At 50.9% G+C, this 27,245-nt stretch overlaps 1 protein-coding gene across 1 annotated transcript; it reads left to right on the top strand.

The window, feature by feature from the left end:
* Positions 1–25: 25 nt before the first annotated feature.
* MMP2 (matrix metallopeptidase 2) lies at positions 26–26,878 on the top strand. The gene is made up of 13 exons (XM_043434828.1): positions 26–526; positions 3,409–3,635; positions 4,578–4,726; positions 5,797–5,925; positions 6,146–6,319; positions 8,929–9,102; positions 9,922–10,095; positions 12,397–12,552; positions 13,798–13,933; positions 17,950–18,086; positions 19,555–19,714; positions 24,076–24,185; positions 25,967–26,878. The coding sequence occupies exons 1-13, from the start codon at positions 371–373 to the stop codon at positions 26,068–26,070; spliced, it is 1,986 nt and encodes a 661-aa protein (XP_043290763.1). The 5' UTR covers positions 26–370; the 3' UTR covers positions 26,071–26,878.
* The last annotated feature ends 367 nt before the right edge of the window (positions 26,879–27,245 follow it).

The following is a 27,245-nucleotide window of genomic DNA, read 5'->3' as shown; positions in this document are numbered from 1 at the left end:
CGGGCCCGAGCGCCCCCCCACCCCACCCGCCGCAGCCCTGCCAGCGTCCTCCCAGCCCAGCCGGCCACATCTGGCGGCTGCCCGCCCCTGTTTCCGCTGCATCCAGACTTCCTCCGGCGGTGGCTGGAGGCTACGCATCTGGAGCTTTAAACATAAAAAGTCTTTGCCAGGACGGGGCGAGAGCAGGCGGCGGCGAAGTGGGCTGGGGGCCGGGCCATGCGCTGCTGAGCCGGGCAAAGCCGAGGAGACCGAGTCGAATAGCCCCTCGGAGCGCAGCTCCGCGCGGGGGAGCAGGCGCCAGCCAGGCGGCGACGCGGCCACACGCACCGAGCCAGCCACCCCCGGGCGACGCGCGGGGCCCGGGAGCTCAATGACCGAGGCGCGAGTGTCCCGGCGCGCGCTGGCCGCCCCTCTGCGGGCGCTCTGCGTCCTGGGCTGCCTGTTGGGCCGCGCCGCCGCCGCGCCGTCGCCCATCATCAAATTTCCTGGCGATGTCGCCCCCAAAACGGACAAAGAGTTGGCTGTGGTGAGTTGCGACGCTAGCCTCATCCAACCAAGTTTGGAGAAACTTTGGAGCGGGAGGAAGGGCCACCCCTCCCCCCACCCCACAGTGGGCTTACAGCGTGGGGGAGGGGCTTCATGAACCGCGCGGGGTGGTCTTTGGACCGCCGAAGGAGGGTGGTGGAGCTGCGGTTAAGAGGAGAAGGCCTTTGATAAACAGCTTGGCAACTTTCAGGACCCAGAGCGGGGGCGAGCCACCAGCAGGGTCAGGAACCGAGGTGCTATGGCAAACCGCTGGAATGGGCCCCTTTTGCAAATAACAAGGATCTGGGATTTGGCAACAGGGGGGCGGCTTTGTAAACAATTCTTGGACACATCGGGGGGGGGGGGTTGGCTGACAAAGCCAGTTGGCCAACGTCCTGGGAGGACTTTGGCAAAAAGCCTGAAGGGGTCTCTTTTGCAAACAGTGGAGGATCCTTGAAACCCCTGTGGGACTTAGGGAAGAGGGGCCCTTTGACACACAATTTGGTTAAACCTTTGCACACGTGAGGGTGGGAGCTCTGGGCAAAGCAGAACTTTGGCCAATGTCTGGGAACCTTCTGCACACATCTGGAGAGGGGCCCTTGGACCAACCTCTCCGGGGTCCTTTTGGCAAGTATTTGGGGCCGATGGGAAGCGACCAGCGCATCTTTTCTCGGTGGCTCAATGAACAAGTTGGTAACGAGGGTCAAGGGTTGGACCTCAGAAAGTTTCCTCGAACTTCTCCAAAGGAGTAGGCCGACGGAGGGAGAGAACTGGCCAGCAGGGCGGAGGGAGGGGCAGCACGAGGGCCCCGGCGCGTGGGGCGGGGGCGGACTGAGCCCGGCTCGGGTGGGAGAGCAGCCAGGCAGCCCTCCCTCCTGGCGGGTTTCCGAGCTGCAGCTCAGATGTTTTGCGAGCGCGCGCCTGGCGCGAGGGGCATCTCCGCCAAGAGGTTGCACAAACAGGGATGGGGGCAGCGGAGGGGCACTGCCCCTCCCCCTGGGTCCCCAGACCCAGACTCCGGCTGGGTCTGGGCCCCTCAATACGTTCCTTCCAGCGCACATCTGCTCTGCTAATTGCTTCAACCACCCTTTGTTGTTGTTGTTGTTTAGTCACTAAGTCAACCGCCTTAGAAAGCCCTTATTCTCCCCAGACTGTCCAGGACAGGATCGTCACGCCCTTGGTCACCTGATCACCCGGGGAACTCCTTCTCAAGCTATGACACCACCCCTGCCCCTTTTCCAGCATCTAGGTCTCTGCCTTTTGTGGACAAATGGAGCTGGTCTGCATAATGATGGGGCTGTGGTTGGGGGTGAAAGTGGAGCTTTGGAGCATCAGTCACAAAGCTACCTGGATCCCCACACCTTCTACAACCTATGGAGGTCCAAGTTGCCCAGAGGCATGCATTGGAGGGCATGAGAACCCAAACTTTGAACTTAGACCACCTGACTTCAAATCGGGAGTGCACTAACCAACTGGCCTAGTAAATCTAGGGCAAGTGACTTCTCTCTGAGCTTCTCCTGCAAACCGAGGGTAATAAGGGTACCTGTCTTGGGGTTAAAGGAGAGATAATCTTAGGAAATTCCCTAGTGGTCCAGTGATAAGGACTTTATGCTTACACTGCAGTGGGCACAGGTTGGATCCCAGGTGGAAGAACTAAGATCTTGTGTGCCTCGTGGCATGACCACAAAAAATAAATAAAGGAAAATAAAGGAGAGGTCATCTTAGACACATTGAAGGGTACCTGGGACATGGAAAACACTCAATAACTGTTAGTCATTGTATGTTATTATTATCGTTTATTATTAATATTATTATACCCTTTCTTTCCTCTTTCCTAACTACCCTCCTAAACAAGGTTAGGGCCCCATTAATAAGGTCTCCTGGCTCTCCCCACCATTCCTATCACATATTTAATTTTTCACTTATTTGTGATCCATCAGCCTCCCTATACTGGGTTTTGAACCCTAGACTGAGACTAGAAACATCTGTCATGCTCACCACTCGACCCTTAGCCCAGTAACACTGGGCTTGGCACCTGTTAGGGGTCAAAAAGTTTTGTCAAATAAATAGATGAACTGATTGGTCTCTGACCCCCTGCAAGGGACTGTTTGGTTTTGGCCTCCATTTGAGCTGAGCCAGCTGCACAGTCCCTGAGAACAGAGCTGTTTTCTTTGGGAAAATGGCATATTCAGGATTTGAACCCAGGTCTGTCCCCTGCTGGAGCCCAGGGCACACAGCCCTTTTAAGAAAAGTGAGGGAAATAATCCCCCTGTCATCAGCGTTTTGGTGGATTAAAAGAGACAATGGAGGTAAAGAGAGGTAGTAGAGAGGTAACAGTTCTAAGCCTGGGCTCTGGAGCCAGTTACTTGGGTCCCAGTTCAACCCTGCCATTTGAGAGCTGGTGATCTTAGGCAAGCTTCTTAATCTGTCTGTGCTTTAGTTTCTTCTTCTGTGTGATGGAGATAGTCATAATGTCTACATGATAGAGGCTATGAGCAGTTTTGTTGTTTTGTTTTGCCACACTGCACAGCGTTGGGGGTTCTTAGTTCCTGGACCAGGGATCAAACCCATGCCCCCTGCAGTGGAAACAAAGAGTCTTATCCATTGGGCTACCAGGGAAGTCCCTGCAATGAGCATCAAATGAGTTAACACATGCTGACATCAGTACCTGGGCATATAGTGAGCACCCAACTTGTACTCCCAAACCACACTATCTACAGTTTGTATGTCACTCGGCTAATGGGAGTGTGCGGCCCTCTGGGAGTGTGTATGTCACTTAGCTAGTGGTTTGGGAACCTGGGACTCTACCCAGTGCTGATTCCTTTGGCCAATACTATACCATCCTAACGTGGCTGTTTGTGCCGGGGTCCTTATTTCTTCCAGCAATACCTAAACACCTTCTACGGCTGCCCTAAGGAGAGCTGTAACTTGTTTGTGCTGAAGGACACCCTGAAGAAGATGCAGAAGTTCTTCGGGTTACCCCAGACAGGTGAACTGGACCAGAGCACCATTGAGACCATGCGGAAGCCGCGCTGCGGCAACCCCGACGTGGCCAACTACAACTTCTTCCCCCGAAAGCCCAAGTGGGACAAGAACCAGATCACATACAGGTGCCAAGGCAGGGCTGTGGGAGGCAGGGCGGGCCCTGGTCCAAGGGACACTGTGTCTCGTTGGGCGTGGTCTTCTCCCCTCTCTGGGGACCCAGGAGGGATCTTGGGAGGACTTGGCATCCTAAGGAGTTTGCGTACAAAGTTCTTAGGAATGGAGTCAAACGGACCAGGACTTGAGTCTCACCCTTCCTGGCTGTGGGGCATTGAACTACTTCCTTTTCAGTGCTCTGACCCTTGGCTTTCCACTCTGTAAAACAGAATTAAAACAAAACCTTATTGATGGGTCGGTTGGGAAGTCGACCGCGTATATAAAGGGGTTTCACAGTGTCTAGCACATAGTGAGAGGGAGTAGCCATTCCCTTCTCTAGAGGATCTTCCCGCACCAGGGGTCAAACTCGGTCTCTTGCATTGCAGGCAGATTCTTTACCATCTGAGCCACCACAGACGCCCATAATCAATACTAGTCATTGTCATTATTAAATGAGGTTATTGGGATGGGTAACGAGAACTTGATCATTGGTTGCTATTGATAATTGGGTTTTATGCTATAGAGTTGTAACTGGTTGTTAACTGGGCTGAGAGCTCTGTTCTGTAGGGCTCCTGCTGCACTCCAAGGGTGACATCTCTGGGCTGGGTCCTGGAATGCACTGTTTACATTCCTATCCATATGGATTGATCTAAGGCTCTGCAGGACTTCGAGGTGCTCTGGTGGGCTCTTCTCCTAGGAAGCTCTGCTTAACATGTACACACATGCCGGCATGTGCATCCACACTCATGCAGACACATACATGTCACATGTATGCACACATTCACACACCTGTGCACACTCACACACAGTCACATATACACACCCTTGCACACATCCGTACACACTTGTAGGCCTAGGCATACTCACATGCCTTTGCACACCTGCACACACTCACACGCTTTTGCCACCTCCAGGATCATTGGCTACACACCTGATCTGGACCCCCAGACAGTGGATGATGCCTTCGCTCGTGCCTTCCAAGTCTGGAGTGATGTGACCCCGCTACGGTTTTCTCGGATCCATGATGGAGAGGCTGACATCATGATCAACTTCGGCCGCTGGGGTAGGCAGAGGAGGGGCGCATGGGGGTCAGTGTAAAGGGGCAGTCTGGATATTAGAGAGGCCTGGGGGTGTCTCCTTTCCAGCTTAGCTAGGAGGGCAGAAGATGCAGACTCTAGAGTGATGTAGACTGGAGCAGACATTGGAAAGCCACATTGATGGGAAGTGGATGATCTGACTCCCTGGAGATGGCGTGAAACTAAAAGCAAATGGGCTCCCCACACTGTCCAATGTGGTAGCCCCTGGATCCTCAAGGCTACTTACTCTTAAATTAGTTACAATTAATATAATTTAAAATTCAGTTTCTTGGTCACTAGTCAAATTTCAAGTGCCCTGTAGTCACATGAGGCTAATAAGTTGGACAAAGAGCATTCCCATCATGGCAAGAAGTTCTGTTGGATGACACTCGTAGACGCTGAGGACCTCTAGATATGAAACTGGGTCAGATACAGTGGACCAGTGTAGACTTGAGAGCAAGTAGATTGGATGCCGGGGTCTAGGGTTCCGTGTGGGTTGGGATGGGAACACAGCAGTGTAGACGGGAAGGTAAACAGTGTAGACGTTGTGAGTGGAATGTGATGAGGGGAAGTAGCACAGGAGACAGTGCAGGTATGTGGGTAGATGGTATGGCCCTGGGTGGCAAAGTGTTTATGAGCACTAGTGTTGTGGCCTTTGGGAAAAATATGACTTGAAGAGAGGTGATACGGCTAAGAGAGGATGTGAAGGTAGTTGGTATAGACCCTGGGGACATGAAGGTGGTGGCGAGGAGACTGGTGTAGCAGTGTAGGTATGTGGGTAGGTGTAGTGTCATCAACAGTGGTATGGACAACGAAGGTTGGTGGTAGAGATTCTGAGGGCTGTGTAGACTTGAGGGAGTAGTGTAGACCCTAGGATGCTGACTGTGAAGTCAGCAACACTCTACTGGCTTGCTGTGTCCTCAGTCCTGGATAAGCCAACAGGGTGAGGGAAGGGGACACAGGGTAGATGGGCTGAAGGACCCCAACCATGGATGAGATGCAGCTGGGGTTCAGCCCCCAGTGGGGGAGCTAGAAGCTGAGATCCAGTGTGTTTCAGAGCATGGAGATGGGTACCCTTTTGATGGCAAAGACGGGCTCCTGGCTCATGCCTTCGCCCCGGGCCCTGGAGTTGGGGGAGATTCCCACTTCGACGACGATGAGCTGTGGACCCTGGGAGAAGGACAAGGTAAGAATAGGACCATCTACATGCCAGAGCCTCCTCGCCGATTTTCCGCATGCCTCCCTGTCACCTAGCAACAAAGACTGTGGCTTCCCTGGCAACTGGTAGACCCATCCATCTGCTCAGATGGGAAGGGGAGGGAGGTCACACACCCCGATGAGTCACAATCCTGGTCTCCAAAGAAAGGCCTAGAGAGATTCACCCTCCACCCTGTGTGGCTCCTCAGTGGTCCGTGTGAAGTACGGGAATGCTGATGGGGAGTATTGCAAGTTCCCCTTCCTGTTCAACGGGAAGGAGTACACGAGCTGCACAGACACGGGCCGCAGCGATGGCTTCCTCTGGTGCTCCACCACCTACAACTTTGACAAGGACGGCAAGTATGGCTTCTGCCCCCATGAAGGTGAGTGTCCTCCTGGCTTCAGGCCTCCACACCCCCAGGCCTGGCACCGCCAATCACCCAGTGTCCCCTCAACTTCCTTCAGCCCCCATGTCCCGGTGTGAGCCATCACTGGGCCCTTCTCATCTGTTCCATTATTCACTTAATACTTCAATTAAATCGATTCCTCTTTTGATTTAATCGATTCCTGCTATTAAGTCTCACCAATAGCAATATTTATGAACTCATCAGTTTGATGGGCTAATTATTTTTTCCAACATACATTAAAATGAACTTAGAATGATTAAAGTGCCCAGTGGGTCTCTTGAGAATCACTTTCTACCCTCTAGCAGAATTGGAGGTTCAAGGGTTGAGGAGAGCCTTGGGATGAATCAGAAGCCTAACAATGGGATTGGTACTAAGGCCGGTACCCAACCTGGGGACACCGACCTGGGGGATTTCAGGCATTGCTTCTGGTTCTGATGCTGACTCTGAGTGTGTGTGTCTGGGGGCTGTTCCATCTGCCTTTCTTGGTCTCCATCTGTCTTTGCTTGTGGCTGCATCTCTGGGTCTTGGCAAAGGCATTAGGTTTGACCTAGTATTTATGTGTGTGTTTTTGTCAGTGCTTGAGACATAAGCTCTAGATATTTTGAAACAATGTAGAGGGAAATTTTTTTTAAAGGGAGAGGGTATTGACATATACACTCAATTCTTTTTAATTTATCCTTGACATACTTCATAATCAGAAATCATGAAAGGACAGCATATATAACCTTATACTCTTATCAAGTCATCAGGTTTAATGATTCAGGAGGTTGAAAACTGAGAAGATATGGAGAAAATGTGAAAAAATCCAAAACCTTTTAAAATACTTTTTTCTTACTAGCCCATAAAGACTCCTTGATCTATAGATACCTCTGTCTTCTTAGCTGTAATTTTACACGTTTGTGAATCTTTCTGACTTTATTGCAACTGAACCCTAGGTACCAGCCCTGTTGACAGAAGGAAAGAAACAAAGAGCTAGTTAAATGTGTTCCTGTTTACACTTTTAGTACCCAAAACTCATGCAGTACTTTTTATTAAGTAAAGTTCAAGGCATTGGCTATTAATAAGTCAGAAGTATTTAAAACCAAAAATATTTAATGTATTTTGCATTTCCCAGTAGGGATTTGGATGGCGTTAACCTCCCATGTGTCAACCCCTGTGTTTAGAACAGAATGTCTTGATAATAGAAGGGAAACAGCTGTAATTCATAAGTTGAGGAAGGGTTTTTCCCTGTTCTGGACATTAACCATTGGCTTGGTCCTTAGCCAGATATAAGTACGCACAACATGCACGTGTCTGGGTCTTGGGGCAGAGGTTCTGGTTACTCAGCCCCTCCTGACTGCTGAGTCAGTGTCTGCTTCCCTCCATCTCTTTGGGGGCAGGATTTGGGAAGAGATGGGGGCTTCCTGGGTGGTAGAAATGCCGCTGATGGGAAGCCAAAGGTGGAGACTAGTCTCCATCGAGGTTAACACTTCGCCTTTCCCATTTCGAGGCCACCAAGGCAACTTGTCTTCTCCGTCAGCCCCCTTGTTTCTGGCGTTCCAGGAGAAGGTCACTGGGTTGGGGAGAGGGGAGCATGAGGGTAAGGGGCCCTGAGACTTGTGGGGGTGGCCAGGGACTGGGCTTGATTCTGGCCATGGTGGAGTTAACGGGGGCTGGTGAGGTCACCTCTGGCACCGTTGTTCACAGATGGTCCTTGTTACGCACTTGTGGTTTTGCTAGTTGGCAAATCCAAAGACACACCATTCTGTAGCTTCGGGTGGATGAGGGTGCGGGGCAGCAGGGGGAGAACCCAAGACAGACAAGCCCAGACTCTTAATCCCACTGTCTCCCCTGAACCCTCCAGTCATGGCCCATGTCTTGGGGCGGTCAGAGTGGGAGCCTGGCGTGTGTATTAAAAAGTTCGCAAAGATACCACCTCCCCCTCCCGCCCTCCCTCTCCTCTCCCTCCTGCAGGGACCACAGCATCTGGGAAAACGCCTGGGGTTGAAAGGAGGTGAAGTTTTCTCTGTGTGCGCAAGCGTGAATGACAGCGTGAGGAAGGGAGAGATGGAGATCAGTGTGTTTCATAGTTCTCAGTTACAACCCTCATCCATTTAGGTGGCCATGAGTAGTTCTGGAGCCAGCTTTCTTCAAACCTCAGTTTCCCTCTTGGTCAAATGGAAAGATGTTGCCATCCTGCCCACCTTGGATGATATATTTAGCAATCTGCAGGGATGCAGATATCAACCAAGCAGAGTAGATGGTGACCCTGGGGCTGGGGTAGGGTTTGGAGGCCCCCACTATGTGCCAGGGGTTAACTATTTTATTGCTGGGGCAGAGCGGGGCAGTCCATAAGGTCCAAGGAAAAGGATGAGGCTGGCAAGGGAGGAAGGAGTATTTACCCCCAGAAGTTCAGAGAAGCAACAGTTTACCAACCAGTATAGATGTTTTTTTTTAATATGTTACCAATGCTACAACTTCCCTGGTGTGAGTGGGCGTGGGCAGCCAGCTCTGCATCCACACAGGTGCTGCCCAGTGGATGCTCAGGTGAGCAGGTGGGCAATCTCCCTCACATTTGTACCCTCCCCCTCTCTCCTGCACCCCAGCCCTGTTCACCATGGGTGGCAATGCTGACGGACAGCCCTGCAAGTTCCCGTTCCGCTTCCAGGGCACGTCTTACGACGGCTGCACCACGGAGGGCCGCACGGACGGCTACCGCTGGTGTGGCACCACGGAGGACTACGACCGTGACAAGAAGTATGGCTTCTGCCCAGAGACGGGTGGGTGTCGTGCCTCTCCCCACCCTCTGATAGCAAACCCACGAGAGCGCCCTCCCCACCCCGCTTCCCCAGGACAGGGGGTGCTAGTCAGGACGCTCAGCGGCTGGCCCAGCATGGACACCCATGGCCAGTTCAGCTGAATCGGCTGGTGATGCCTAAGATCAGGTCCGCCCAGGACTTGCTCAGAATGACCTGCACTCTCCCAGCCTCCCTGGTCTTTGTCTCTCATCTCAAGGTCTCTCTTCCCTGCCTCTCTTTGTCTTAGTCTGTATCTTTTGATCTTTGTGTTTCAATAAGAACGCCTGCCCTCCCTCCCTCCCTCCTTCCCTTCCTTCCTCCAACAGATATTTGCCAAGTCCCTACTCTCTGCAGAGGACACAGGTAAGTCTCCCACTGGACCATGTGTGATGGAGCTCCTGGTCTTGGAAGGGGTGTTGGCACCCTCAGCTCTGCCCAGCTCCCTCTGGCCCCCCCATGGCCCCACCCATGGAAAGCTAATTTAAAAAGCTCTGGAGTCTGGCTGCTTGGGTTTGCATCCCAGCCCTGCCACTTCTTAGCAGCACTGCCTAGGCAAGTTATTTAATCCCTCTGAGCTCCAGTCTTCCCATCTATGCAGTAGGAGGTGACCTAGGGTCCCTACCACACAGGGTTGTTTAAGGGGGGCCAGGATGTGAGATGGGTATAAAGCCCCTGACCCAGCGGTCCGGACTGAGGGAGCACTCAGTAAGTCTGGTTTGTTAATGTCCGTGTCCTGTCGTTGCTCCTGGTGGTGGCCTCGGACCGCCTGCCTCCCGCTGACCCATGTCCCTGATCCTACAGCCATGTCCACTGTGGGCGGGAACTCGGAAGGTGCCCCATGTGTCTTCCCCTTCACCTTCCTGGGCAACAAGCACGAGAGCTGCACCAGCGCTGGCCGCAGTGATGGGAAGTTGTGGTGTGCGACCACCTCCAACTACGACGATGACCGCAAGTGGGGCTTCTGCCCGGACCAAGGTATGAGGAGCCCTGGCTTTAGGGCGGAGAAGCTGCACATCCGGCCCCGCCCATGTGTGGGCGGGGAAACCGTCCAGAGTCCCCACCCACCTCAGCCATAGGCACCGCCCCCTAGACACCCGCCTGCCCTGGCATAGGTAGGTGCCATTGCCACCTACCGGCATCTCTACTGCCGACCCTCCCACTCAGTAGTGACTCTGCCCGTTCCTGGTGGGGACCGCTTCCCTGCTTAGCCCCGCTTCTCTGGGCAAAGAGGTGGCCTCCACAATAAGACCCGATCCATCCCAGTGCCCAGTTCCTGGGTGGGAGTCAGTTTTCCCTAGCAGGTGCTGCTTTCCCCTCCCACCTCTTTACCCGCCCCGGTGGGCCTGTCACACCCCCAAACATCTCAGTGCTGCATGCAGGGACCCTGCTCCAGAGAGATGATTCTCCTGCGAGACATTCCACTCCAGCAGAGAGCTGCCTTCAGGGAGCTGGGTGGGCAGAAGAGAGGAATACAGTAGGCGCCTCGGCCTTGCTCTCCCCACCCTCCACGCAGAATGGGGAAGCCCTCACGGCCCTCCCTGCCCCATGGGCACTATCCTTTGCCAGGTTGTGAGTGGAGGGGTCCTTGTCAGTACTGGGTGCTGAAAACACAGCTGCCAGGGACAGCTCTCTGCCCTCCAGGGCTCACGGGCTTGAACGAGAGAGTGGCTAGGACACAGGCTGTGACCTTACTGTGTGGTCCCTGCAGTGAACAGGATCCTTGGGGGCACCGGGGAGTCTCTCTAGGCTGCAGGGCCCAGTGTCACTGGGATCAAGGCCCCAGGTGACCAGGTGAGAATGCTGGGCTCGGGCCAGCCAGTATTAGGGCAGGTTCTTTTTAAGTTACTTTTCTTCTTTTTTACTCTCACTGAGATGGAACTTGGAGAATGCCCGCTGACAGGCTGGCCAAGGGAGTTTTTCTTATCCTCCCTCAAGTGCCATGCTAAGACTTACCCTGATTTTACCTGCTCTGCTCCAGCCTCTATCTAAAGGTGGGGTTCTCCACCTGCCGGAGTGGTTTAAGGCTCCAGAGCACGTATAGTGTACTTGGTTGGGGGAGGATGCAGTGTATTAATGTCCTCTTGCTGTGTGTAGTTTCTAAGTTGTGTCCGACTCTTTTGTGACCCCATGAACTGTAGCCCTCCAGACTCCTTGATCCATGGGATTTCCCAGGCAAGGATACTGGAGTGGATTACCATTTCCTTCTCCAGGGGATCTTCCCCACCCAGGGATCAAACTTGCATCTCCCGAATTGGCAGGTGGATTCTTTACCACTGAGCCACCAGGGAAGCCCGTGTTAGTGTCCTAGGGCGCCATAACCAGATAGCTTAAAACAACAGAAATTTATTCCCTTGTACTTCTGGAGTCATCTAGAAGTCTAAAATCAAGGTGTGGGTAAGGCTACGTTTTCTGTGGAGACTGTATCACTCCAATCTCTGCCTCTGCTGTACTTGACCATGTACGTCTCTATATATCTTCTAAGGACGTGGGTCACACTGGATTAAGGGGGGACCCTCCTGCAGTATGGCTTCATTTTCACTTGTAGCTTAATTTGTCTGCAAAGACAATATTTCCAAATAAAGTCACAGCCACACGTATGTGGGCTTAGAACCTGAATGTGTCTTTGCAGCGACACAATTCGATACACAACCGAGTGCAACAATGGGGTTTGCCCACTGTCTGGCTTGAGCCTGGGCAACCACTCCAAGTGAGCATCTTTTTACAGCTTCCCCTGGGGAAGAAATGGTGGACCAAGGGTTTCCTCTTTGGAGACTCTGCAGAGCAGGTTTTGCACTTGTTCTTTATAGAGAAAATGAAGAGCCAGGAAATGGGATTTTTAAACACATGGTCCTTTAAGTAAAGGACTTGCCAGTACTGCATGCTCCTCTCTATAGCACATGTGCAGTCTACATGGGAAGGGATGAGGGGACCTGGGTTGACTCTAATTGATAGTAAAAGGTACAGTCTGTTAACCCCAGAATTCTCGGAAGAAGAAAACATCAATATGTGCCACTTCTATGCTCTGAACCATACCATAGAGATGTCCTCAAATGTCACAGTTGTCGGAGCCAGGCCTGACTACTACTACTTTTTATTTTTGGCTGCACCGAGTCACATGTAGTATCTTAATTCCCCTGTCAGGGATCAAACCCCTGCCCCCCATGTTGGAAGCCCAGAGTCTTAACTATTGGACCACCAGGGAAATCCCCTGGTCTGACTTTCTCTCTTATCTCTCTCCCTGTCCTTCTGACCCGCTCCTGTCCCTACGGCCCTCAGGGTACAGCCTGTTCCTGGTGGCAGCCCATGAGTTTGGCCATGCAATGGGGCTGGAGCACTCACAGGACCCTGGAGCCCTGATGGCACCCATTTACACCTATACTAAGAACTTCCGCCTGTCCCACGATGACATCCAGGGCATCCAAGAACTCTATGGTAAGCCTCAGCTTGGGGTCCCTGGGGCAGGGGTTTGGGGAGGTCGTGTCGCTGGGGGTGAGGTGCCAGGGGGTGGAACCAGCCAGGTCTGGGACTGCAGGAGACAAGGGCAGGAGTGTTAACCTGGTCTGGGGATATTGGAGCATCACTCCAAGCGGGCCCTCGGACAGCCCTTTCCTTTCCAAATAACACCAGTGTCTGAGCCTCCCTTGGCTCCCCAGCCACGCCGCAAGGCAGGTGGGGCAGAAATGGGCTCTCCGTTTTCTAGGCGAGTCAGCTGAGGTCTGAGAAAGGTGGAACCCTCTAGCCCCAAGGTCAACAAGACTCACGCATCCAAGTGAGGTTTAGAATCCAGGAGAAGTATTAATAGCTAAATACAGGGTAGAAATTCCCAGCACCTGGAATGACCTTAATGATACAGAAGTGCAAAGCTTCTAGTTCTCCAAACAATTCTTTTATTTTAACGTGTAATAGGATCAGTACAGCTAGTACCTGAAACCATTGATTTATGTATATTAATGCTTACAATGAGACCAGAGTTTACAAAGTGACTCCGTTTTTAAAAATAAATCAACATATAATAGTACTGGTGATACTTAGACAAGGCTGAAATCGTGAAAGTGGTTCTGAAGCGACAAAGTGTGGGGAGCATAGGACTTGGGAAAGAACTGCAGTAGAGTGCGTGGCTCCGGGTTCGAGCATCACCTCTGCCACTCACCAGCTCAAGGAATGGAGCCAGTCTTTACCTCTCTGGACTCATTTTCCTCACTTCTAAACTGTGGCTGGTTACCCTCAGGAGTGAAGGAGGTGCCTGCCACACCCTCGGTGCTGGCCACATGGTCTCCCCTCTGACCACTCTGACTCTCTTTGTGGGCTCAGGAACCTGGGCTTTGGGTTTAAATCCTTGGGCAGGTCATATACAAACTTGTCTGGGCCTCAGTTTCCTCATCTGTAAAATGGGAGTAAAGACGATGCCTACCTCTTAGGGATGGATATAGAGAGGACTGATTCAGGGGATGTCGGGGAAGAACATTCATACAAGGTGAAGGACCACAGAATTCTGGTTTCTGTTCAGTCTTCTTTCCAAGTCCAGGCCTCATCCCCCTGTCTTTCCTGGGCTGACACCGAGGCCAGAACACTATTCTTCTGACCATTAGCAGGTTGGGTGGGCCAGTCTCGGGGCTCAGCCTGTGGGGGAGAACGCCTGGGGCTGGGGAGAGTCTGAGGTCGGGTGTCTTCCCCCAGGGGCCTCCCCTGACATTGATACTGGCACCGGCCCCACCCCAACCCTGGGCCCCGTCACTCCTGAGCTCTGCAAACAGGACATCGTCTTCGACGGCATCTCTCAGATCCGTGGGGAGATCTTCTTCTTCAAGGACCGGTGAGTGTAGGAGCTGGCTTCCTTGCCCTCTGCCCTGTCTCCATTATTCTCATGCTCCCATCTCTTGCTCAAGGACCCCACTGGGGGCTTCACAGAATGGCCGGTATGAGACCCATTTTTGCTGCATGTCCAACAGATTTTGGTGCTATTGCAACAGGCACTTCCTGTGCTGTCTCCTAGCCTGTGGGTCTCCTCGGTGTCTTGGCTTCGGGCTGCAGTATGCAGGGATGGTCTGCATGTCACTCCTTCTCCTGGGGTTAGCAGCTACTCGTGACAGATGGCAGGAGCACAGGAGGCCAGATCAGACCACACAAATATATTTAAAGCCTCCACTCTGAGCATATTTGAGTGAGCATAGCTTCACTGGCTGAAGCTAGTCACATGGCCAAGCCCACTCTTGGGGATGGTACTGCACAGTCGTGTGACCTCACACATGGATGTAGATTTCTAAAACAGGGATGGAGGGAAGAATTAGGAACAATGATTCCATCTACCACAGACCTTCTCCTGGAATGGCCTTGACCTCAAATGTTCTATGTATAGGGAATAAGTCACCACAGGCAGAGAGGTGGTGTCCTTCAGGCTATAAATAAAGGCCCCCACTCAATCCACCAGGGCTGTGAATCACCCAGCTGTCCTGGAGGCAGGCAACAAATCTACAACTACATTAAAGCATCCATCCACCCATCCTTCCATTCTTCTACCTATCCATCATGCATCTATCATCTAATATCCACCCATCCGTCCATTATCTGTCCATCCATCATCATTATGTATTCATGTGCATCATCAAGTCATTCATTATCTGTCCATCCATAGAGCATAATAGTTGAGAGAATGGTTCTGGAGCCAGATTGCTTAGGTTAGAATCCTGGACCTGCTACTAACCTGTTGCACAATTATAGGTAAGCTAATTGTGTATCTGCTTTTTACTTCCCAAATTACTCATCTCTAAAATGGGATTAATAGTCCAACCTATCTCAAAGGGCTGTTTTAAGGGTTAGATGAGCTTAGTGCTTAGAACAATGCCTGACACAGACTAAGTGTGTTTAATCATACTAGCTGTTCTTATTGACAAACAATTACTTGACTTCTCCTGTGCCAATACTTTGCTAAACTTTGGGATCTGGGGGTGAGGTGTTTTGTGCTGTGGGCAGAGGGGCTGTTTAATGCCTAGATTGTTGTTTTAGTCATTAAGTCGTGTCTGATCCTTTTCCTACCCTGTGGACCATAACTCATCAGGTTCCTCTGTCCATGGCATGTCCAAGGCAAGAATACTAGAGTGAGTTGCCATTTCCTTCTCCAGGGGATATGCCCCACCCAGGGATTGAACCCACGTCTCCTGCATTGGCAGGTGGGTTCTTTACCGCTGAGCCACCAGGAAAGCCCAATGCCTAGATTAGTGTTCTCAAAAAAAGGTCAATGAATCTCCCCAACAAAAATCACTTAGAGTGTGAGGGTTAAAAGTTTCTGCCCCCACCCTCAGGCCCTCTGACTGAAATTTCTGGGAATGGGTCCCAGGCATGTGCATTTAAAAAAATTTCCCCATGAGAATTCCCTGGTGGTCCAGTGGTTAGGACTCTGTGCTTTCACTGCCAAGGGCGAGGGTTCACCCCCTTGTCAGCAAACTAAGATCCCACAAACTGCAAGGCACAGCCAAAAAAAGAAAAAAATTTTTTTCCCAATGATTCTGATGCACATTAAAGTTTGAGTGCCGCTCATCTGGTTTAGGGAACAGAGGCAGAGAGGACCGTCATGGCAGGATGAAAGAGACGTGACTGCAGAGATATTAGCACAACACTTTGTGGACATATCTGAGTCCAGGAAGGCTCCGCAGGTGAAGTGATACCCAAGCAGGAACATTAAAGAAGCAGATGCAGGTGGACGTGATGGGGCTGGCAGGGTGGGAGCGTGGTTGAGATGAGGGAATTGCAAGAACAAAACTGGAGAGATGCGAAAGTTACTGGCTTATCCCAGGAGAGCCTGGTGAGGCTGAAGATGTTCCACAAACTCTTGTGAAGGGGGTCCTCTGCTCCAGGCACTGGGCTAGGTGCTGGGGGGGGGAATGGGAGGAGTGGGGCAGATGCCAGTAGGGAGATAGATGGCTAGAATCCAGAGGGAGATGAGACCCATAATGCAGTGAGAAGTCAGGTCCATCAGTCCACGAATGCCCAAACCAGGACATGGAACAACAGATCTCAGTGTGTCCTGCAGCCCTCATTTCAGGGATGGGGAGGAGGTGAGCCCAGGGAACCCACGCTCCAGCACCACCCTTGATCTGCTGCACTTCTCTCTAAGGAGACCTTAACCACACTGGTGGGTCTGAGTACAGAGCTGGGAAAGGGTGTGGTGCCTGGGCCCAGGTCGGAGCCATCCCTGGTCTGACACATCCCACTTTCTTTCAAAAGGAAGTTGATGAGTGTTTAATGGGCTCCTTGAATTGATCAGTAAGTATTTAAACACTGACCATAAGCAGAAATTGGTTCTGGGCATTGTGGGGGACTAGAAAGGCAGTATTGAAGGATAATTCAACTTTGGAGTCAGATCTGGATTTGAATCCTGGTAATTCCACCACCTCTCTGAGCGTCATTTGCCAAGTAAGGATCATGGTACTTTCCTGTATCAGGTTGTTTTGGTCGCAAGTAACAAAGAATCCCAACTCAAACCAGCTTAAACAATGGAAAGAAATTATTCCCACGTGGTATAAAGTCCAGGGGTAGGGCTACCTCCAGGGGCGGAAAGAGGGTCACGGATTCAGTGATTTCTTTGTCCACTACCGTCCTTGGCATTGACTTCGTCCTAAGGCTGCGTCCCTTGGGGTCACACGATGACTTCCAATGGCAATTGGGGCTGTAAACTTCCTTGCCCACATGCAGCAGAAGAGCAATTGAGAGAGAGAGAGATCTCCAGATGTGAAAAACAAGTGTATGTCTTCAATCTTATTGTGCCAACATAGGACATATGGCCACTGCTGAATCAATAACAGTTGCCGGGGAATGCTAAGCTCTGATAGGATTAGATCAGTGGTCCTCAAACTTTGGCACGCATTAGAATCGGCTGGAAGGATTTTTAAGTCACAGATTACTGGGCCCCAAGCCCAGAGGGTATGATTCATGGGTCCTAAGTGGAGCCCAATAATTTGCATTTCAAATGAGTTCCACGTGTTGGTCTGGAGATCTCACTTTGAGAACGGGTAGCTTAAACTCATCAGAATGGGGACTGGATCTATCTATAGGAAAGGAAGGACCATAAGTGTGGGTATTTTGTGAGGAAGGATTATAGGGAAATAAATAATAGGTGCTGGTTAGACCACCAAGAGTGCATATTATTTTATAATATTGTAAGGTTGACATTTTACAAGCCACATGAAGTGCTTGGCACTTAGTAGGCCCTCAATAAATGATGGCTCTTTATTACTCCTGGAGGAGGAAATGGCAACCTGCTCCAGTATTCTTGCCTGGAAAATTCCATGGACAGAGGTGCCTGGCAGGCTACAGTCCATGGGATTGCAAAGAGTCAGATACGACTGAGCAACTGAGCATGCACACACACTTTATTACTCCTGCCAAAGTGCATGAATCCATCACTTCAATTCGGGAAATGCCTTTGAGTGCCATCAGCTCCTTCCTCAATTGACTTCTAATCTGGCAGGAAAGATAAAACACTTTAAAAAAAAACAACAACAATCAAACTACTGTTACAGGCCCTTGGTGTTGCCAGTTTTGAGAGACTCAGAGCGGGGAGAGCACAATATGGAGAGAGAGGTAGTCAGGGAAGGCTTCCTGGAGGAGGGAGCAGGAGGGGGAGCAAAGTGGTTGCTTCTCTGCTCTGGTGTCTTGCTGAGGGGACTCTGCTCATTCTCCAGTCCTTCTCCACCCTTCCTTTGACTTTGCCTCCCTGCTACCCAGCCAAGGAATTGTCCTGGGATGTTTGTGAGTGGGCTTGGGGAGGCATGTGTGGTTACAGCTACCGAGGGACTGAGGGTGTGGTTTCCTGTGTCCCCTTCCCCCACCCAGGTTCATCTGGAGAACCGTGACACCACGTGACAAGCCCACAGGGCCCCTGCTGGTAGCCACATTCTGGCCTGAGCTACCGGAAAAGATCGATGCTGTGTACGAAGACCCACAGGAGGAGAAGGCGGTATTCTTTGCAGGTCTGTGGGAGGGGAGCCTCTTGGCCCTCGGCTCCAGGGGGCGCTGTACCATGATTCCTGTACACCGGGGGGTGCTCCCTCTCGGTTACAGATCCACTCTTTCAACCATCATCTGGGAGGTTGGTTCAGACATCCAGCATCAACCATCATGGGCTCACAGAATGAGCATTTCAGTAACCTTTTACTTATTTTTCAATCTTTCTGATTCGTTTTCCAGAGGAAAATGACACTTCAGTGCTACTGTCTTTAATACCTTCCTAATGCTGGTGCCTTTGGCAGATGACAGTTTTAGTGAGAATTTTTTAAACACGGATTTGTTTTTATTTTTAATGTTTACACTTATTTCTGTAGACTTCAAAATGAATTCCTTGAAAGCAGAATGTTGAGTTAAGTAATAGTATGAGGAGACTCTTGTTTAGTTGGTATCTGACTCTTTCCAGCCCCAGGGACTGTAGCCTGCCTCTGTCTCCTCTGTCTATGGGATTTCCCAAGGAAGAGTGGATTGCCATTTCCTCCTCCAGGGGATCTTCCCAACCCGGGGATCAAATCTGCGTCTCCTGAACTGTATTGGCAGGCATATTCTTTACCACTGAGCTACCAGGAAGGCCCGTGAGGAGTCTCTCTAAGTGGTAAAAATCATTGAGGTAGGGTCATATGGGCTTCCCAGGTGGCTCAGTGGTAAAGAATCCAGCTGCCATTTCAGGAGACACAGGTTTAATCCCTGGGTCGAGAAGATCCCCTGGAGAAGGAAATGGCAACCCACTCCAGTATTCTTGCTGGGAAATCCCATGGACAGATCAGCCTGGCAGGCTACAAATCCATGAGGTTGCAAAAGAGTTTAATGTGACTTAGCGACTAAACAACAGCAGGGCCATATGGGTAACATTTGGGAAACCTTGCTCCTTTACTCTTTATTCGAGCAACTCCCATGTGCCAGGGCTGCAACCCCTGCTCTCCGGGAGCTCATGAACCAGGAGGGGAGACAGAAAAACAGGCTGTTCGGAGGGGCCGCAGGAAGGGCTGTGGTGGTTGGGGGGTGAAGGCTGAGATGCGGTCATAGGGACAGCTTCCTTGACGCTGAAGGCTCAGACAGCACTGTGGGCATGTGCTTACCAGTGGACTCCCCAGCTCCTCCATCCCAGAGTGACCAGGGCAGCTGCTGGCTCACAGGGGACCTTTGTGCGAATTAGAAAAAGGCGCCTCTTCGCGGCAATCATGGCACTTAGAATCTCTGGCTTGATGAGTGAAGCCAGGGTGGGATTCACTCCCGCTCACCTTCTTGGCCAGGGACTTTCCATAACCAATTTGTGAAGCCTTAAATGGAGGCCCTGATTCTGGGCACTGAATCCCGAAGTGAGCAGAACTCATGTCCCCGTTGAGAAAGGCCACAGTGGGGTCACTGGCAGATTGGTGGTGGGAGGAACAGCCTTGGGCACTTGCTGCCAACGCACCCTCTATTTCACCCCAGGGAACGAATACTGGGTCTATTCAGCCAGTACCCTGGAGCGAGGGTACCCCAAGCCACTGACCAGCCTGGGGCTCCCCCGTGATGTCCAGAAAGTGGATGCTGCCTTTAACTGGAGCAAGAACAAGAAGACATACATCTTCGCCGGAGACAAATTCTGGAGGTAAGGGAGGGCGGTGCTAAGGACAGCCGCACCGCCGGCCGTGTCGACAGAGAGAAGACATTGGCCTTGAGCCTCTTGGGTTGAGTTCAGAGGCTGGCGGGCTGTGGACGCTCCCTCTCTGGTCTCTAATCCGCCAGGGCTATGGGCCCTCTGACCAGTCACCAAAGGGCGAACCATTCTTGGGCACGTTACTGGTACAGTTCTGGTTAGGGCCTCCTTTCCCTGCTCAGACGTCTTTGGATTGGGCTCATGACTGCCTGGTCTGGAGCTTTGTATTTTAGGGTGACTCACTGAAGAAGGGGGTAATAAAAATAAAAATAATAGCTGCTACTCTGATCCTATGTATGAGGTGGGTATTATTATTCTTCCCATTTTACAGGTGAGGATATGGGTTCAGAGAGTTTAAGTATCTGGCTTAATGTCACACAGTCAAGTAGTGGCAGGCTGAGATTTGAACCCTGGAATTCTGGCTCCCAGAGAACATGCTATTCTCCACTTTTCTACACTGTACCTGAGGTAGTGGGGTCTCAAGAGATGGGAGTGGTGGAGGCAGGGATGGCAGAGGGCAAACACGGGATGAAAACTGAGATGGGTACTCACAGGAGCCAGCACCCAAATCTGGCCTTATTGGAAGCAGCAGCTCCCTGTGGCCCAGCTTCCACAGGCCCCCTGGCTGTGGGTGCAGGCTGGCAGGAAGCCAGTTTGGAAACATGTAGCTCTCTGCCCCAGCTCATCTAAGGGAAAGGTATAGGGATTTCCCTGGTGGGTCCAGTAGCTAAGACTCCATGCTCCCAATGCAGGGGCCCCAGGTTCAATCCCTGGTCAGGGATCCTACAGCCATGACTAAGAGTTCGCATGCTGCAACTAAAAATCTAGCCTCCTGAGACTGAAAAAGATCCTGCATGCTGCAACTAAGACCCGGTGCAACCAAATAAATAAATTTTTTAAAAAATAATTTTAAAACTAAAGGGAAGGGTCTGATTCTAAGAGACCACGGTCAGGGCTGAGGGCCAGGGAGTCCAATATCCAGGAAAGGTTAGTGACAGGCAGCCTGGATCTCAGGAGTTTCATTATAAATCTTCCCATTTCCTAGATAAGGAAACTGAGGTCCAAAGAGATGAACTAACTTGCCTAAGTTATTTGTAGGCAAGTGTGTTGGCCGCCGATTACGTAGATTATAGGATTTTAACTGCTTCTTTTGCCTTCTAACCCTGGGCCCCCAGCAGTGTACCCTCAGGGTCATTGGGTCAGTGGAGAAGGGATGGTCTTCCTCTTTGCATCCTAGCATTCTCACATTCCTCCTGTGTCTGCATCTGAACCTTTGCCACCCCTGGAACAATCCTGCTTCCCTCCAGAGTTCGCTGTCCTCCCCCCTCCTCCCCACCACCTGCCCCCAGTTGCCCTGCATTCAGAAGCTGTTTATGTCCCCAGCTGCCGTGTCAGGGTGGAATTCCAGACATATTGCTAAGATACTTAGCAACTTAAGCTGATTGATATCTCAAGCCTCAGGAAAGGAAACAGCCAGGAAACCACAGCGCTACGCCCACAGGCTCCGTAACACTCCCAGGCACATGCACATACTGTGTGGAAAGGCATCTAGGCACAGCAGTTACTGCATCTCCAAATCTTAGAATCAGAGAGCCCCAGTGTCTTTGAATCAGTGTGGAAAGGACATTTATAATCATCCTGCAACACACACTGTGAATGTAAACATATGGGAACAGACGTGTCCATGTGTAATCATGAGTATATGTGTGTATATGCACGCATATACACACACACACACACTGATGCTCAGGATGTGCAGGCACCTTGCTGGGTTTTGGGCAGAGTTACCTGCTTTCTAGTCCCTTTCAATAGCAAGCCTACCTGCCGAAGCCTAGATCTGGGACAGACAGCCTGTGCCACAGGGAAAGCTCTGTAAATCTTCCTTAAAAGCAGCAGAACTGAAACATCTATTGGAGGTTCTGGGTGGGGTTTCTAAAGGAGACAGTTCTTTTTCCCAGGAGAGGTAGTTAATGAGCCTGAGACACTGGTCCTGGTAGAATCTACAGAGGCCCAGGCCTCCTTGCTGGAAAAGGAGAAATTGCTCCAGAATGATACAGGACAAGGAGCTACTTCCAGCTTGGACAACTCCAGGGAGTGCTCAGCCCTTGCTTCTAGAAGCTTTCACTAAGCCCAGAAAAATGCATTCAGTATCTCCTATGTGCCAGGCATTTACCTTGGTGCTGGAAGATAGTGGTCAAGCAATAGGCTCTCTCTGGGACTTCCCTGGTGGTCCACTGGGTAAGACTCTTTGCTTCCAATGCAGGGGGCATGGGTTCGATCCCTGGTCGGGGAACTGAAATCCCACATGGCAAAGAAATGAATATAATACAGAACTTTTTTTAAAAAAGGAGAAAAAAGAAATAGTTGCTCTCTGCCTGGTGGAACTTACAGTATTATGAAGGGAGGAGATATAAACATGTACAAATAAAATAGTGATGGTTCTCATGATGGGCCCTGTACCACATCCCAGAGCCATGCATTTCACTTGTATTTCTCACTTAAGGTAACCACTATTATTAGCTGTGTTTTCCAGGTGGCCTCAAGGATATACCTTTGAAAAATCTCGGACACAAATATCTGTGTTCGTAACACCTACTGTACACTACAGTTCTACAGCCAGAGAGGAGAAGGTCAGAGGGTCACAGAGAAACCTTTCAAAAAGTGTCCCAGTGAGAAGGAAACACTGTAGGAGGAAGCTCTGGGGACAGAGTGTGAAGACATATGGTCCTGTTCAGAGCCAGCATCTTCCGATGCCTCCATGCTGTATTCTTCCTGGAGGAAAAGAACTTAGAAGCAGATTGGTTCACCTCTCTGAGCCTCAGTTGATTCTTGCCCTCCCTGCCCTCTGGGTAGAGTGGGAAAGAAGTGAGGGCAAATTCAAGGGCACACCAGCTCCAAGCCATTGTCACTCCAGAGAGTGTAGTTGGAGGGGGTGTGGATGGGATGCTGGAATCCTCCCAAGCTGGGAAACTTGGTTTTGGTAAATCAGGTCACAAGGAAGCATGTTAGGTTTTGCAAGAAGTCTCATGACAGAGATGGGATTATGGAAGGCATTTCTGGCAGTTCTGAGGGTGATGGGCAGAGGGGGAAGACTCCTATAGAAGGGGGCTCAGAGGGGAAGGTGTTTTTGGCTTCTGGGATTGCAGGTGGTCAAGCTGGCTGTGGGGAAGAAAAGAGTCAGCTATGAGGCTGGTACTGGGCTGTCACCAGAATGAGATTCAAAACACAGATCTATCTAGAAAATTAGCACCATGAGGGCAAGACTTTATCTTGTTTATTACAATATCCACAGCGACGTAGTGGAAGGTCATTAAATATTTGCAGAATAATAAGTGGATGGAGTGTAAGTGGAGAAGCAGTGGAATCAAAATGACCCCAGCCTTTTAAAAGTTCTCCCAAAATTAAAATGAAAAAGACAGATGTTGCTGGCCAGGAAAGGAATATGCCAACTAATACTCCAGGTATTTACACAAATTAAAGGCAGAGCCCCGGATAACGACTTGCCCTGGGCGCTGCCGTTGGGACTGAGATGACAGGAAGTTGGTTTGTGACTCACAGGGAGCTCATGCACCACCTTGTACTGTAACCTCATGTCCCAGACGAGATCATTGCCCAAGATGTGGACTATCAACTCACTTGACAGATGAAGCAGCAGCATTTGTTCAAGCCGAGCAGTGATGGGCAGGACCTTGTCTCTGGGCTCCTGGTCCAGTGCTGTTTGTACGCTGTTTGCAGCGTTTGCTGTTTGCAGAGATCAGAGTTTCTAAGGGAACTAACATTTCTCGGATACTGTGATAGGCATTTTGCATGTGTTATTCCATTTCATATATATGATAATTAAATATCAATACATTAAATATAGCCCATCTAACAGATGGTAAAACTGAGGCTCAGAGAGAAATTTGCCATCCTATAGCCAGACAGGCCTGAGTTGGACTCCCAGTTAGAAACTGGGTCCCCTTTTTAAGCCTCTGGTATATAAAATGAGTATTATGGTAGTAACTATCATAGGATTGCCATAAGGATTGACTAAGAAAGTATATGGAAGGTGGGTAACACTGTTTAAACGTTAGCAGTAATTATAAGATTATTTTTACGGGACTGTCCCAAGTCACCTAATGAGTGAGTCGTGGAATTAGGATTTACCCAGGTCTGACTCCCTGCCCCTCAGCTCCAGTCAGGGGCCTCCCTGAAGGGTTAGAGCTGGCCTCCCAGGCTCACCCAGGAGCCATCAGTCAGACCCTCCGGTCACGCTGGGGAAGGGCTGGCCTTGACGGAGGCCCACTGGTTCACCACGGCCATTTTCCTTGCAGATACAATGAGGTGAAGAAGAAAATGGATCCCGGCTTCCCCAAGCTCATCGCCGACGCCTGGAACGCCATCCCCGATAACCTGGATGCTGTGTTGGACCTGCAGGGCGGGGGTGAGCTGCCCAGGCCTCTGGCCGCTTTCTAGGACTCCCTGCCCCCAGCCAGGGCCCCGCTCCTCACCAGCACACACTCCCTCATTGTGTGGGGAGGCAGGCTGCGCCCCGGGAAAACAAACCAGCCCCTTCAGCCCAGCGCTGGGAAGGCATCCAGACCCCTGACCTCTGCTCACTCAGCCGGCTCCAGGCAGTAAGACCCAGAAAGGCCCCTCACAGCTGCAGAGCTTGGAGCCAGAGAGCGGGGAGGAGGGGAGGCCTGCCGGGGGCGAGAAACCTGGGCTCGGTGCCCTGGATTCATTCTGGGGTTTGATCCAGGCCCTTTTGGGTTCCACAGGAGGCCTTGTGACTGCCTCCCATTAGCAGAAGGATGGCTCCATTTGAGACAGGACCAACTTTGTCAGGCCCTGATGCTCTGGTGGCAAAGATAGTCCATTTGTCTCTGTTCCTTTGCTGCATAAAACAACCAAACCAGCAAAGGCTAGAATTTGGAGTTTGGAAACCAGATTCCTGAGGAGTCTTCTGGGAGGTCTCTAGGGCCCTGGAAATGAGTCCAGTTTGGCTTTTTAGAGGAGATTTCAATGAAATTTCACAAACATGCTCTTTGAGCTCTTATCACATGCTAAGCACATGGCCCTGACTAAACCTCTCACATGTCCAAGAAAAAGCAGAGTACAGCCAGGTGTCAGGTTAAGGATTATCTTCAGAAAGAAACATCTGTTGAGCACCTCCTGTATGCCAGGGGGTTGAAAGGAAGTAAATGAGGTCATATGTGTCAGGAGTAAGAAATTCCAAATCCCTGAGGGGCCAAGCTGGTGCATTAATGAGTGAAGCAGGCAAGGCAGACAGCAGGGAGTGATGTGGTCTGTGGAGCATCAGAGAGAGCACATGGCTTGTTTTCTGGGGACAGCTGCTTCTCTGCTTCTGATGATCTCTGCCCTGCAAGAAAAGGGGAGCAGGGACGGCAATCCAGTAGTTAAGAATCCATGCTTCCACTGCAGAGGGGGTGCAGGTTCGATCCCTGGGTGGGGAACTAAGATCCCACATGCCACCTGGTGTGGCCTCCCAAAAAAAGAGAGAAAAGGGGAGTAGTGTTATTAGATATTCTAGCTCTTTTAAAAAGAAGGGAGAAATCCATATTTTCATATGAAATTTCCAGATTATTCAAAACAAAACAGAAAACTTGTGTGGATTAAATAAAACCCACATGTGGGCCATCTGATAGGGATAGCAGTCTCTTGCTTTGCCACCTCTAGGAATGCAAAGTGCCCAGCTTGATGCTTGTACTCAGCCCAGTACTATTATTTATATTAATAATAGCATATATCATCTCATTTTATCATCACCATAACCTCTAAGAGGTGGTGTCTTTATCCACATCTGAAAGATGAAGAAACAGGGACTCAGAGAGCTTAATTCCTTCCTCCAGCCTCAGAGGGGCCTTCTTTGATTTAAACGTTTCTCCCTAGGGACCTCCCTGGCAGTCCAGTGGTTAAAACTTCGCCTTCCAATGCAGGGGGTACAAGTTCAATCCCTGGTTGGGGAGCTAAGATCCTACATGCCTCCTGGCCAAATAACCAAAAACATAAAACATAAAAGCAGTTTTGTAACAAGTTCAAGAAAGACTTTTAGCAATGGTCCACATCAAAAAAAACACAAAAACTTATACACTAAAAACATCTTCCCTATGACAGGCAGACTTGTAAAGCTCTCAGGAACCTTCTCTGTGCTATAATGTCTGAGGATGGGTTGGTCACAGGCTCTTCTCTTTCTCTTTCCAGGTCACAGCTACTTCTTCAAGGGCGCCTATTACCTGAAGTTGGAGAACCAAAGTCTGAAGAGCGTGAAGTTCGGAAGCATCAAATCCGATTGGCTGGGCTGCTGAGCTGGCTCCGCCTCCCCCAGGGCCTGCCCCTCCATCACCTGCTGCACCCCGGGCCCTGAGCGCCAGGGAAGGACCCGGGTGGGCGGGGCAGCCCGCGGTTCTGTAATTACTCAGCCTTCTCACCCCCACCTGGTAATTTAAGAAAACCTAGAGTGGCTCTGCCCTGTGCTCAAGTAAAGGTGCTGATTGTACCCCTCCTGGGTGTCCCTCCCCCTCCATATCTCACCGGCCCTCCAGAGCCACCCCCAAAGAGATGCCTTGAGAGTCTCAATGCAGTCGTGCCTGGGCTGCCTTGGTGCTGCCACGCTTCAGGCTCTCCTCCTTCCACAACCTTCTGTGGCTTTACAGCACCCGTGGAGCCAACAGAGACTATGTCGAGAGGGCACTGGTGGCCCGACAGCCTGGCCAGGCATGGGGCAGTGGGAGAGGGGCACGGCCGGGTGACCACCCCAGACACCTGGCCTTCTCCCTGCTGGCTGCCTTAGAACCATCCCCACATTAGCAGTTTGCTTTGTATGCACTTTGTTCTTTTCTTTGGATCTTTTTTTTTTTACTTTTCCACTTGACATTGCATTTGCCGACGGAAGGACTCAGGTTGTCTGAAGTCACTGCACAATGCATCTCAGTCCACGTCGTGATGGTCCCCTTGGTCACTCTCTTTAGTTCTTTCCCTCCTCTGTCACTTCCTTCACTGGATGGAGGAAAACCAAGGCATGGCTCCCCCCGCCCAGCCTTCCCCTTCTGTCCCTTCAACAGTTTCCCCGTGGGAAAAATCACTGAGTACGAATAAAGACACTAATTGAGTGGCTGTGTTTGCGGGCTGTTTTAGCGGAGCCTAAAGAGGGGCCCCAGCCCCAGCCCCAGCCCCAGCCCTAGCCCCAGCTCAAAGAGGAAATGTAGAAAGTCTAAACCTCTGCTCCCTGCAGGGCATAGGTGACATCTGCTGGAAAGGTCACAGCTGCCAAAGTAATCAGCAAGAGACTCTCTGGGTGGGTGAGCTGGAGTCCCTCGGTCCCATGGAAAGAGCCACAGCAGTGTTTCTGTTATTTAATTGCAAGGTCTTGTTCAAGGTTTCCTTTCTTCTTGAGTCTTAGTTTCTGCCTTGAAAATAACATAAATTCTAATACTAATAGTAGTGAATTTAACAGTAACACCCCTTCCATTAATATAATGCT

This window comes from Cervus canadensis, chromosome 18 (genome assembly GCF_019320065.1).
Source record: "Cervus canadensis isolate Bull #8, Minnesota chromosome 18, ASM1932006v1, whole genome shotgun sequence".
In the NCBI taxonomy this organism is placed as follows: Eukaryota; Metazoa; Chordata; class Mammalia; order Artiodactyla; family Cervidae; genus Cervus; species Cervus canadensis.
Note: the sequence above shows the minus strand (reverse complement) of the source record. Positions and strands in the feature narration are given on the sequence as shown.